Source organism: Protomyctophum bolini (assembly GCF_963924005.1).
Source record: "Protomyctophum bolini genome assembly, chromosome: 8".
Classification (NCBI taxonomy): Eukaryota; Metazoa; Chordata; class Actinopteri; order Myctophiformes; family Myctophidae; genus Protomyctophum; species Protomyctophum bolini.
The window spans coordinates 48,378,587-48,392,602 of NC_137869.1; the positions used below are offsets into that span (position 1 = coordinate 48,378,587).

The following is a 14,016-nucleotide window of genomic DNA, read 5'->3' on the forward strand; positions in this document are numbered from 1 at the left end:
GCACTTTGATGTCGATGAGAATCGTGTGAGAAACAAATCTCCTCTCTCCTCTCTCTCTCTCGATGTACGATGATTAGAGCGCCCCTCACTTCACACAGGTGTGATTTTATCCATTTTAAAATATTTTCAGGAATTTCATGACTGCCCACATTTTTCAAGTCGAGACCCAACAGACAGATTAGACATTTTGCCCGGGACTCAAACTAGCAGATCTACAAGCGCACAATGCGTCACTTTGTGCCACGTTATGAGCTTGTAGATCGGGGGTCCCTGCTTCATACCTCTCAGCTAAGGGGGTCCCTGCTTCATCTCTATCTCTCTCAGCTAAGGGGGTCCCTGCTTCATCTCTCTCTCTCAGCTAAGGGGGTCCCTGCTTCATCTCTCTCTCTCAGTTTAGGGGGTCCCTGCTTAATCTCGCTCTCTCAGCCAAGGGCTCCCTGCTTCATCTCTCTCTCTCAGCTAAGGGGGTCCCTGCTTAATCTCTCTCAGCTAAGGGGGTCCCTGCTTAATCTCTCTCAGCTAAGGAGGTTCCCTCTCTCTCTCTCTCTCTCTCATATATAAGGGGTTCCTGGCCTGAAGAAAAAAAGACCATCTAATGGCTGTATAATGATGGACAATGCAATCTGAGGTTCTGCAACTGGAGGGGGAACATATTCTGACAGGGAAACCAAATACCACCACCCATCATCATGCATTTGCAGTGGAGAGGAAACACATTTTGACAGAGAAACATGATGTGCCAATTACCAACGGTGCCATGTCATTGTTTCCGACCTCCCATTGTTCCGAAATTACTAACCCCGTCTCTAACCATAACCTAAACATAACCGCAAGCACAGGAGCAGCACATGTTCGACAACCTTTGCGCATGTTGCCAACCAGCAGCGCATATTCGACAACACGCAGTGCATGTTCGACAACCTTTGCGCATGTTCGACAACCTTTGCGCATGTTCGGACTAACCGGATCCATGGGCAGTCCCCATACCAACACCCACCATGCATGGTATTCTGCCAGGGAAACAAAAGATATATGCCAGACCACCATATGATGCATTTACAGCGGAAAGGAAACAAAATATATGCCAGACCACCACCCACATCCATCGGAGTGGAGACGGAACGGGAACAGTCTAAAGACCTATTCATAGTCTGGATTTTCGGTGGTGAGGTGACCACCGCTCCGGTGGTGAGCTGACCACCGGAGCTGAAATAACTGGGCTGGAGCGGTGGCGGTGGTTTGCTCTTCACCGCGGCTCGTGACGTCATGTTGTAGTTCGGTGGTCACCTAACCACCGAAAATCCAGACTATGAATGAGCCTTCACGGTAACATGTACCGTCGCCCATAATCCGTTTGCCCTCTTTTTCCCCCCCCCCGTCGACCACTCGGTGCGGCGGTTCTTGTATTCTTTATTTTTTACAGAGAATAAGGTTAGAAAAAAGTTTAGGGTTATACTTGTTGCCTTGCTTTTCTTTTATCCTCCATTTCTCTGTAAAGCACTTTGAGCTGCATTTCATGTCATGAAAGGTGCTATACAAATAAAGTTTTATTATTATTATTATTATACTTATAGGTATAGTTTTACTGGGGTTACGTTTAGGAATAGGGTTACGTTTTGGAACAGGTTTACTGAGGTTAAGGTTAGTAATAAGGTGAGGTTTAACCGTTTAAGCATAATTTACTTAGGTTACTTTAGGAATACCAAGCTGAGCAGTTCCGCCAGCTGTACGCCAGCGGAACGCTCCCCACGCTCATCCCCCCACCCGCCTTCAGATACCCTGTGACACCCCTGACGCCCGGTGCATGTTGGTAAAAGGGAGACTTAGGAAACATTATATTCTGATAGGGAAACCATAAAATGTCCCTTACCCAGAGATTAAAATAGGGTGCATTTTGCATCCCAAAACGGAGTTATAGTTAAGGGACGCAATAAAACAACGACCTCTGCATGCACGGGATCAGGGCCAGATTAACCCCCATGAGTGCCCCTGTGCAGATCATTTTTAATGCCCCCCCCCCCCCCCCCCCATAGCGCGGGCACGACCAACCCCGAACACATGGAACACAATAAGGTATAGGCAAATAGTACAACTTCACTGGAATACAACTGGCAACCATTGCAATAAATTACATTGGTTTTCTTTTTTTTTTTACCAGTAAAATGCATTTCAGAAATGCGACTCTCGCACCCGAGCAAAGCGAGGGCGCAGATTTTCTTTTTTTAATGGCATTTTCTGGCCATTTCTTGGGCATTTTCCGGGCACCAAAACCATCTGGGCACTAGGGACATGTGGGCACCAGGACAACTGGGCACTAGGGACATGTTGGCACCTGGACAATTGGGCAGTTGTCCATGTGCCCACATGTCCCTAGTGCCCGTTTCCAGTTTGGGAAACACTGACTGTTCTATCTGCAAAAGTTTTTCAGAGGCAGATCTCACCAAGTCGCGCGCCAAAAATTTGGGGCCCCTGGGGGACATTTTGGGGGCCTTTAAAGCAATTTCACATGAGAAATGTACCATCTGATGTTATTTATATTATTAACTTCTTCCCTCCATTAACAGTGTTTATAAACTTTTTATAAAGGGCAGTTTAGTGCGCTGCACTGTGCTGCAGCAACACTGCCTGAATTGAATTTAAATTGACTGTGGCTGGCCTGGCCTGAGCTTAGGAGAGATTGTTTTTGCTGCGCTGTTTGTGGCTGGCTGGCCTGACCTGATAATTTTTTTTTTTTTTTTTAATATGTCCCCACTTGCCACATGCCCCTGTTCAGCTGCACATAGCGGCTGATGGTTAATCCGGCCCTGCACGGGATGCACTACTGTACCGTTTATTTTACTAGCTTTAGTTATAATAATAATTTCTTCTTCCGTTTTCTACATGAATATAACCACATTATAACCATATAAAATGAAATGGGAGTTAAATGCTGCAATTTGTAAAAATGGCAAAATATGACTCCTAACGTTGTTGAAGTGGGACTCATCACATGTCCCTGGGACTCATCTAAAAGACCATCCCTGCATCCCGGGATTCATTACACTGAAAACATACACACACACACACACACACACACACACATTGATTTTTGGAGAGAGGAGACACATTCTAACAGGGAAACCAAATGTACCACACCATCACTCACCCACCATGCATTTACAGTGGAGAGGAAGCATAATTCAGACAGGGAAACATGTCCTGCCACAACACCCCTCCGCCTCCGCCCCACCGCCATGAAGAAGTTATTTACAGATTTAGATACATTCGAGAAAGAGCATCTTTATATCCAAAGCACAGTGTGCGCGCGCACACACACACACACACACACTGGAGAGGAAACACATTTTGACAGGGAAACAAAATGTCCCAGTCAGAGTCCAGACCATAGAGTATACTCTATGGTCCAGACCCTAATAAGATTCGCACGCACACACACGCGCGCGCGCGCGCGCACACACACACACATGTAGAGTTCAAGATACAAAACGTCAAAACATCAGACGTACAAGCTCACAGCGACGCGTTGTGAGCTTGTAGTTCTTATGTTTTTTTTTTCACCGTGGCTTTCTTCAAGTTCAACCTCAATGAATACAAATGAAAAAAGTCGGTAAAAACAAACTGACCCGCGTCGACCTGTTGGACTACAAGTTCCAGCAGCCCTGGAGTCGTCAGGTGGTCGAACTGACCCACCAGCACTAAAAGGCTGAACTTATTTTCGTCAAAGTTTTTAAAGTTATTAAAGTTATTATTATGCTGCTGCTCCGCCGCCGCCGTCGCCGCCATGTTGGTCTCACACACTACAAATGATGACGTCATCAACCGGAGACGAGAAAAAGAGGAGGGGGCGACGTTTTATGACGTAAGGGAAAGTGTGTGTGTGTGTGTGTGTGTGTGTGCGTGTGTGTGTGTGTGCGTGTGTGTGTGTGTGTGTGTGTGTGTTTTTGTGTGTGTGTGTGTGTGTGTGTGTGTGTGTGTGTGTGTGTGTGTGTGTGTGTGTGTGTGTGTGTGTGTGTGCGCGCGCGCGTGTGCGTGCGTGCGTGCGTGAGTAAAAGTGCTTTTATAAGTGAGTGATTTTAGTTTTACTGTATAATAGCAATTAACCCCCAGTGAACTGCATCTTTCACTACTCTAACAGCTCGCAGTGTGAGCCGCTACATGTTTAAGAAATGAATGAATTAATATTCTCTGTTTCTTATTATGATGGAATTTATTTTCACTCTTTCACTTTCCCAGAGATTCCTTTTCTTTCTTTCTTTCTTTCTTTATGTAGATTTGCACTGAACCAGGCAATTGTGGAAAGAAGCTAAGTACATTTACTCATGTTCATGTATGTACTCAAGTACAACTTTGAGGTACTTTTACTTTACTCTATTTGAGTGACCACATCAAACACAAGTGGACGCTGGCAAATGCGGCATTGATTGATTGATTGATTGATTGATTGATTGAAATATTTATTAACAGTTTGTAGAATTACAGTATACATTTTAAGCACAAACTCAATACAGAGACTGTCAACTGTGAGTGGACGACCCAATTAAGCATTACACTTGTTTACAACAGGGTCCACATTGTTCAATTCATCAAAACATTTAGAGACATACAAATAGACACTTCTATGTAGTCAAAGAACAGAACAGGAATTCATCATGTAGGAAGCAAAAAGGGAAAGGATATACACAGTGAGGGGAAAAATGGGGGGTGGTGGGGGGGATTCAGATTTTACAGAGGCCAGTTTCGAATTGCAGCCATCCGTAGGTGCCCTTTGAGAGCGGTTTTGAAGGAGTCAAGGGATTCACATGTCTTAATGACTGTTAGTAGGGCGTTCATAGGAGCGAAAATAATTTAGTCCCTTGTTTGTGCCGAATCTGGGTTGTACATGGTTTGTTGCACTCCCTCTGGTGTTGTGGGTGTGGACTTCGTTTACACCTTGAAGACCCTAACAGGAGCCCTCGTACAAGGTGTCTTTGCATGCACCTCATGATACCACAGCACCTCAAAGGCCCTTAAAACAAGGCTCCAGACTTCCCAAAACAAACTTGTCAGGCTACTACTTGGCCTTACTCCCAGAACCCACCTCACCCCTGCCCATTTTCATAGGCTGGAACGGCTTAGGGTTCAAGAAATACACGAGACACGTGTGTGGCTATAAGGCTGAAAACATCATCAGGGACAACCCATCACCCCAGCCATAGCCTGTTCAAGTCACTGCTGCGCCCATGGCCGGGCAAACGTTACACGAGCATCAAGAGCAGCAGTCTCTTTTAAACAGTTTCTACTTTATCAACAATTAGACTGCTGACAAGAACTAGTAGTCCGGCAGCTGACAGCTAGGCTTCTTTTGTTAAAAGTGGGAAATTTGGTAGTCTTTTTTTATTGGCCTAAAATATTGTCTATAAATTCAGGAATCCACTTCCTGACCGGCTGTCGGCATTGAGCAACTTTTTTAATAGGGGTTTATAAGTGACCATACCATTAACATCCTATTGGCCTATACGATTTTCAATTTTTCATTATGCTTTATGTACTGTAGCATGTGACGTGTCAAACTAGATTCTGAATCCATTTCAAGCACACTTGAGCCACTTTCCCAAATGTGCCCAAATTCCCCAAAATGTCATCTCATTAGTGATGATTGCAATGGCTGTTTTTAGCCCAAGGAGTGTTTTTTGTGCAAAACAATGCTTGGACTTGATTCAGAATCATGAAAAACCCCTAGTTTGACATGCCACATGCTACGTAAAGCATAATGAAATTTTGACATTTTTGCCTGTCAATGGTCACTTAGTTATAAACCCCTATAAAAATTGCTCAATACAGACAGCCGGTCGACAATATTGTAGGCAAAAAAAATGTATAATAAAACTATATACAAAATGTCCCACACCACAACCCTGGCTGACGGACTATAGGTCTGGTGACACTGCACACTTGTTTTAGTAGACTCCACACATAGGCTACATCAACTTCTATTTATTTTACATGCATACACATTATATCATGTAGATTAGTCCTGTACTATGCACTTTGTTTTTCCCCTCTATCTTTTAACTGCAATGATGCGCCTGCACAACCAAGAATTCCACCTATGTTACTTGTAATGTAACAATAAAGATTGATTTCCGATTTGTTTATAATTATGGGTTGTAACTATAGCGCTTACGGTCTCCGTAATTCAAGTCAAAGGGGAAATTTCAAGCATGAATAAATTAATATCAATTATTAAACATATCTCTTAGAAAAAAAGCAAGCACGATTCCCGGTGAAGCCGGTCGATTTGTCATGAATATGGCTCAAGTGCGCACTGCCAACGCGGGCTGGTTGCCGTTAGGGCAACCACACTAAGCATTTATAAGAACAAAACACTGATCAACAGAATGCAAAGAGGAAACGCTGCTTCAGCCTTTTGCCTCTTATTGTTTAAAACTATTATTTTCACCAAAAATGAGCCACGCCCGTCAAATACATCCAAACACAACTTTATTATTTTCACCTAAAAAAGGAGCCACTGCCATCAAATACAAACATAAAGTACATTCTCTCACCGAACTAAAACTGACCCCCAAAAAGTTATAATACAAAAATGCTACAGCACTGTCTGTTTATATTTGTTTCATATATATACTATATTCTTCTAAAACCAAACAAGAAAACAGAAACCAGATAAAACAAAATCCTAAAACAAAAACAAACAAAATAGCTGACATACTTAACCTAGCGACAAACCCCCCCAACAGTGCTAATTATGGGATAGATTTAACAAGGCTTCAGAGTGCTGTGTAAAATGCACAGATCTGTCATAAAAAGGCTCAAATTTGCGGATTACATTTTCCCCAAATGGATATGCATCAGAACAGAGTTTGTGCATGGAGGCCAAAAGAGATTTGACATGTCAATATGTTTCAGAAATCGTTGAACTATGCAAGCTTGTATAGATCAGGTCATTTTAAATAGTTTGTAGCTTGGCTATTTTCGAGTAGCCAAAACATAAAACAGGGATTATGTTCCTCATTTTGCCAGGGACCCCCTGGAACCTCCGCCAGCCCCCCCAGGAGGTCCCGGATCTAATTAACAATGGAACCACAAGGGCCCACAGCTTGCAGGGCCCCTGTGCGAGTCTATATTTTAAATACGTACAGTCGTTACTTCCGTCGAAACTGCATTCATAGATCACCGATTTCAATGTAACGCAACACAGGAACTCCCACTAGTAGTGTTTTTGGTCGTCAGTTTTTTAACCACTCGGTGGGAGGAGACAGTCAGTCGGGGATCAGTGGCAATAGTGCTGGCGGTGCGCTGATCGCATGCGCGTTCATTCACTGGGCGCGCAAACGCAAAACAGTTGCGCATCACATGCATGCGCGTACACAGGGCCCTTGGATTTGGTGCAGCGCCAGGGACCTGGGAGAGGCCCGGAACCACACTTGGAGAATCAGTAATAATAATAATGACATTAAACAACATTAATTAATTTCCATGTTCATGTCACATGATCGTGTCTGTGGTCACGTGACTTCAGGTCACATGATCGTGTCTGTGGTCATGTGACTTCAGGTCACATGATCATGTCTGTGGTCACATGACTTCCGGTCACGTCGGTCCCCTCATCACTGTGACGTAATATTAAAGCTGCAATCTGCTATTCATTTCAATAAAACTCATCGACTGCCAAGCACGATCATATCACGCCATGTGGTCTTTTCAGTGGTCAACGATAGATGCCGCTCTTCGCCGACGTATGGATGACTCGGCTGCTAGGAGACCGGGCGATACAACCGGGAATGAACCGGAAGTGAACATTTAGCCTGCCGTCCACCTCCACGTTATCAGATATAGAAGAAAATACAATTACCTCGGATTATTTTCCCGGATTACGTTTTTGGTCAAAGCAATCTCCCCCCCCCCCGACGGCCCAATGAGTAAAGAACCGTTGAACCGCCCGCCACTGCAATCGTGGACACATTGCGGGCCAAAAACACTGGCGGAAGACTGAAAGAATGGCCTCAACTAGTTAGAAAAAAACATGGATAAATTCTCATTTTATGTAGAATGTCCCGACAGCATTCATTTAAAATGGGAATAACTGTTTTTTTCTAAACTGGCGTGGAAAAGACAAACAAAAAAAAACAAGAAAAAGAAAAACAAGGGGAGGTTAATGTTTAAAACATCAGATTATTTTGATGCCATGTTGATGAATTGAATACATAGAACCCCAAAGGAATTTTCTTTAATTCTTAATGAGGGATCCGAACGTAATTCCGACGTAGCATTAGTTCCGACATGCGGGAACAACGGCCGGACTAGCGCTCGGACATGCGCTGCTCCCGTGCTTGCGGTTACGGTTAGGTTAGGGATAGAGGTAGGTTGTCGGTCTAATGACTGTCGGACTAATAATGGTGTCGGAACTAAGTAATCAATCACTAAAAAACAAGGCGTCACTTGTGACAATGTATACAATACTATGGTTAAGGAAGTGGTTCTATTGATACATTTTAGACCCCGGTCTACTGCCTGAAGAGCTCAAAGTGCAATATCTCCCCCCCCCTGGCCAAGCGGGCATTCTGTCTTATATTATTATGTCCAGCAGCAAGAGCACCGAAGTCTGATGTCAATATCAGTAGTGGGCGCTACGTCCAGTGGTCCATGCACTTTTTATTTGCATTGTAATCCCCATAGGGGGATTTTAGATCGCCTCATTTAAGAACTGTGTGAAAAAATAAACAAATCATCCCGGCCGTTTCACCGATATGGATATATGAAGAACCAACTGAGAGAAAACGCTATTGTTGTACTGCTGCTGAATTAGTTAAATCTTCACTAGAAACAGACTACATGAAATATATATGACTGATTCGCCGAGACAGTTTGATTATTTTTAGACCAGAAGTCTTATACGAGACAATTTTAAGATGAGCCCATGTTATTCTCCATAGAGAAATTACTTCGGTGAACCAGGGGATGAGCCGGGTTTGAACACAGGTCAACATTACAGTCAACATCACAGATTGCAGCTTTACATGCGTTTTAGAACAGTGGCTTTCAACCAGTGGTCCGGGGACCACCAGTGGGACTTGAGGGGGTTCGAGGTTGTCCCCAGCTAAATGATGGAGAGTTGGTAACCAAATGGACCCTTGTAGATCTTTAACTCTGCACCCGGGCTTCATTTGATGGTCTACATTATTTAGAGAGAATGTAGAAGAATTGTTATTTTGATCAACATTTGCGTGTTATCTCTCCTACGAAATTCCAGCATGGAATTGTGGACCAAATCATATCGAACTGTAAGGAAATATTCTTTATTTTTGTTTCTGAGAGGCAAAATGTCATCAAAATGGTGGTCCGTGGCTCAAATGCCAAATAAAGAATGGGCCTTGATATGAAAATGATAGAAAACCACTGTTTTTAGAAGGTAGACCTCGTGTTGAATGAAGGCTAAAATGGTCCAACAGATTTTACAACTACATTACATTATGGTTTTTACAACTTACTAGTTGTGGAAAAAAAACATATTTATTGTTCACAGAATAATCTCACTCACAAACAAAGCATAAACAAACACGCCCCCCCCCCTCATGACATCACAACACTTAATTGCCATTTGAGAACCAATCCGAAGTCGAAGATGAGCTCATTGGATGAGAGGGATGAGCAAGTACTAGTATAATACATCCAAACCACGATCCCATTGGCTGTCCTAAAACCACGCGAGTACAACCCACAACCCCATCGGCTGTTCTAAAACCACGTGATAAAGCACAGTTGTAAAGTGGGATTTTCATTTGAGCAGCTTTAAAATGTGATTTATGCATGACTTGTTTTGTAAAAAGGTCGTAATGTGAAATCATGGTTCACAGTTATTTTACAGGCTACTAGATCAGCATGAAGTCATCAGATTTCTTTGTACATTTCATAATTTTCACGTTCCAGGGCTGTACAGTAACAGTTATTTAACATCCTAGATCCCGTCTAGACGTAAGGCAACGAGGAAACGAGAGCAAAAACAGGAAAGGAAAGGAAGGAAGGCGACGACACAAAGACACGTTAGTTAGAGAGAGAAATCCACCAGCTGCGTCTGAAACTGCACGGCGACATACTACGCACACTAACTACAGGTGCTCCCAATCAGGTCTTTTTCGGGAACCGATCCCGATCAGATTATTTTTGGTCACGATCGGCCCGGTATCGACACAGTATGCCGTTATGTTGGATAGCAGCATACCGATTAGTAGAGATGTCCCGATACTGTATCGATATCGGCCCTTTTTGGTCATATCGGGTCATAACGGTATCAGCGAATATCGACCCACCGATCCGACACACGGGTAAGGGGGTTGACACTATATGGCAGGTAAATAAAATTTGGGGGCATGTGGAGTTTGCTTTCGAGTTGCCCGAATTGCAAGTGCACATTTGAGTGAGGAGGAGTCTGCTATTAACAACACGAGATAAAAATAAGTCTTCTTTTTTGTTTTATTATTATAAATATGACTCTCTGGTATCGGTACTCGGTATCGGCCAACACAGCAATTGCGGGATCAGATCGGGAACGAAAAAAAGTGTATCGGGACATCCGTAATTAGCATGTTGCTTGTGGTTTTAGACGCAGACAAAGTCCAGGGAAGGATTGGGGGGCTAGGGTTGGGGTTGGGTGGGTGTAATGGGTACACATGGTGGGTCTGGGTGTGTGGGATCTCTAGACCAGGTCCAGATCTTAGTATTCTTTTAGGTCCAGGGCCGTGGCTGAAGTCTTCTCTAAGGGTCAGTGGTTATCAAACCTTTTCATGTCAAGTTCCCCCAAATTTACACACATTAGCCTGCGGACCCCCTTAGAAATTATATGCCAAGGACGCCCCCCCCCCCCCCCCCCCCATAAGTGAAGATTTTTACGGGTCTAGCAGTGATTCTCAACCACCAACCACCCCCAGGTTTGACTTGAATTAAGGTTACGGTCCCCCATTTAATGGCATTTCTATCTCAATGAAAATTGTAAAATCAAAGTTAATTTAACTCTGAGAGAGAACAAATGGACCCTAACGTTACAGATCCATACAAGCGTCCATTTGGGTTTCCTAATTATCATTTAAAGATGCCCACTTTGGAAACCCCTGCCCTAGGTAATCCTTCCACAGGTTGGAGAATCGACACACGGTGGTGGTATGGGGGTAAAGGTCGAGGGTACGGGGGTTAGATGTGTGTGTGTAGGGAGGGGGGGGGGTGGTCTAGGGGTAAATAGGGGTACATATTAGGATCATTTTAGGTCCAGGACCATGGATGAAGGGTTCTCCAGGTAATCCTTCCACAGGTTGGAGAATCGGCACATGGACGCTCCGTCGATGATGCGGTGGTCAGCTGACCAGCTGACCACCATGATGTGAGCCTTGGCCACCTGACCCTGGAGGTCGAACCTGGGGAGAACCTAAACCAACCACACACACACACACACACACACACACACACACACACGATATTAAAAAAAATACACTTGTGTGAAGGGAAGGGTGCTCTTATCATCATCATATATTCCGTGCTCAGCCAATCAAATCATCACGAATGTCATTCCGGCCAATCACTTTTCTGTCCTCATTTTTATCCTCAATATGCTGCTCATTAGTATAAATATATATAATATATTTTAACTTTAACTTTTTTTTTAACTAGTAGCAGTTATTAGTAGTATTATAGTATACATTACCTGTATCTTTCCCAGAGCACCGATGGCCACCTCAGGGGGCAGTATGACTGGCTTGGCGTACGTTCCTCCAATCTGACCACAGAAGAAGACATGCATAATTATTATTCTCACTGTTATTCTAGTGTGAGGTCTTACAGATCTAATGGTTCCTCACTGTGAGGTCACCAGTAGTTCCCAGCTGATAGAGGTCTTACAGATCTAATGGTTCCCCACTGTGAGGTCACCAGTAGTTCCCAGCTGATAGAGGTCTTACAGATCTAATGGTTCTAGGGATGGCCAAATGGGAAGATTGTATTAACCGGTTACCGCCAGGACTTGCCGGCTAATTAACCGTTATCCGTTAAGAAAAAAATGCGCTATTTTACCCATAAAAAATACACAAATACACCGTTTTTCCCCCATAATACAATGCGCACTATTAACCATTAAACATAACAATATTACAACGAGGAAGAAGAAGAATTACACACATTGTTTTCCATAAGAAATATGGTGTTTATTTTAGAAGTGAAATGGGAGGATTAAAACAATCATCTTGCCGGTCACGCGGCCTGCTGTCAAATGTCAATCAGTGCACTAGTGCGTAGGCTACAGTATACGCACACATGTATCGCGGACCGGTCAGGAAGGGTTAGGAATAGCCTATAATAGGCTAATACAATAGGCCTACTAAATAAGCATTGGCCTACACAAAACAATAAATGAAATCGGCAAGTTCTGTGCTTTTCAACAAAAGTAGAAACACATGTATTGCACATTGAGCAGCGCAAGGCCACAGCCACCTGAGGCCAATTACAGAACATCAACTCCCAGTCCCATGTAAACGTGACACGCTAAAATAAATAAAACTAATATAAAAGAATTGAACAAGAGTAGTATAAAGGGCACCCTGAGGCGCCATTGTTATTGTAATTGTTGCTTTTGATTCTGAGGGCATATGGGGGGCGTGGCGTGTCCTCCATTTTTGTTTTTTTCCAGATGGTTTTGGGTTGGGTTGATCATTATGGTACCCCTGTGGTGTGGGAACCGGAAGTGGGTGCCCTCTCTGTATTAGTTTCTCTCTCCCACTGAGGGAATAGCGAGAAAGATTATGCATTCTTTTCTAAAATTAGCATGTACTGTATGACTTTTCAACCATGTAATTTGTATTCATCTTAAGATAGTACTCCGTTAAATTTCATGACAGGATGTGACGTGCATGTCGTCATGTAAATTGGTAGGTGGAGCGAGAACTGGCTATATTTAGTGGCTGCTGTGTGTGTGCTTATTCAAAATAGACTGTGTGTGTGTTACTCAACAGTTTGCTGTGATTTTTTTCATGCCATGTTTTTCACTAAACCATGCGATACGGAACCTTCCACACCGACTGCTTATAAGGATATTGATATTTTTGAGAATGCTGATCTGATAATGGCACCTAAGAAGAGGAGACGGAGGGTGAGGGATCCTATCATTCAACCATCTGTGGAGCCTATGATGTCTCTAGACGAAACTAATGATAGAGGTTGGTTCAGATCCATACTATGGAAGATTGGGGGTTGCGTTCTCTGTTTTCCTGTCTTCGCTTGTCTGAGTCTGAGAAGGTCCAACAGTGAGGACGCATACGATCCACTAGGGTAAAAAACAAAATAAAAAGAAAATGCATGCAATCTGAGGTTGTGAAAAGAAGGAAATATGTGTATATTACGTATATTGTGTGTATGGGTGTATTCTAAGTTGTTTTGTTTTTTTTCTCTCGCAATACAGATCGTACTAACAGGTTTCTCATGTTATTACAGATCATATTCTTGCGAGCATAATTTCCCTGGAGAGTGTTGCGGAACCTCTCAATGTGAAGCATCTGTCTCCAGAGATCTCTACAATGCCTTCTGTGCTAGCCTCGACTGAAGATGCACAGTGCTCCACAGAGTTTGCAGTCACCAATTGGTTAAATCCTGAATATGCCGTGGATCTAGGTTCCCAGAACCTCACATACATAACAGAGTTTGGGGAGTCTCTGATGGAGCCTGTAGGAACATCTACCCCTGTAGATGGAAGTACGTTCATAGAACCACTGTCTACAGATGTGTGTTTAAACCATGATGATGTAGCTATCCTAAAAGCTGTTATATGTCTATGTGTGCAGAAAGTGTTGATACGTATGCTTACGGATGAGTGCTATGGATGCCGTGTGGATCATCCGTCACAGAGACATCACAGTTGTCTATATGAGGCCCCCATTTTTTATTTCGAGAATCATTACGACGATATACGTGTATCATTGTTCACACCTATGTTGGCATATGCATTAGCCTATGCTGTGCTAGCAACCAGTGGTAAAACAG

General features: G+C 43.4%; 2 protein-coding genes across 3 annotated transcripts in view; both read right to left on the bottom strand.

Annotated features, from left to right (window-relative positions):
• The window catches only part of map1sa (microtubule-associated protein 1Sa), a gene marked incomplete at its 5' end in the record, with an annotated part of 44,585 nt that extends 40,802 nt beyond the window's left edge, over nucleotides 1-3,783 (bottom strand). Inside the window, one exon of the mRNA XM_080770397.1 lies at nucleotides 3,624-3,783. Within this exon, the coding sequence (XP_080626523.1) occupies nucleotides 3,624-3,783 (160 nt within the window). The remainder of the gene's footprint in view (nucleotides 1-3,623) is intronic.
• A 7,422-nt stretch (nucleotides 3,784-11,205) lies between these two features.
• Nucleotides 11,206-14,016, bottom strand: part of dbt (dihydrolipoamide branched chain transacylase E2) — a gene marked incomplete at its 5' end in the record, with an annotated part of 57,310 nt that continues 54,499 nt past the window's right edge. For both annotated transcript variants that reach the window (XM_080771267.1, XM_080771268.1), the window contains 2 exons: nucleotides 11,206-11,416; nucleotides 11,693-11,764. In XM_080771267.1, the coding sequence (XP_080627393.1) occupies nucleotides 11,249-11,416; nucleotides 11,693-11,764 (240 nt within the window). In that variant the 3' untranslated portion in view covers nucleotides 11,206-11,248. The remainder of the gene's footprint in view (nucleotides 11,417-11,692; nucleotides 11,765-14,016) is intronic.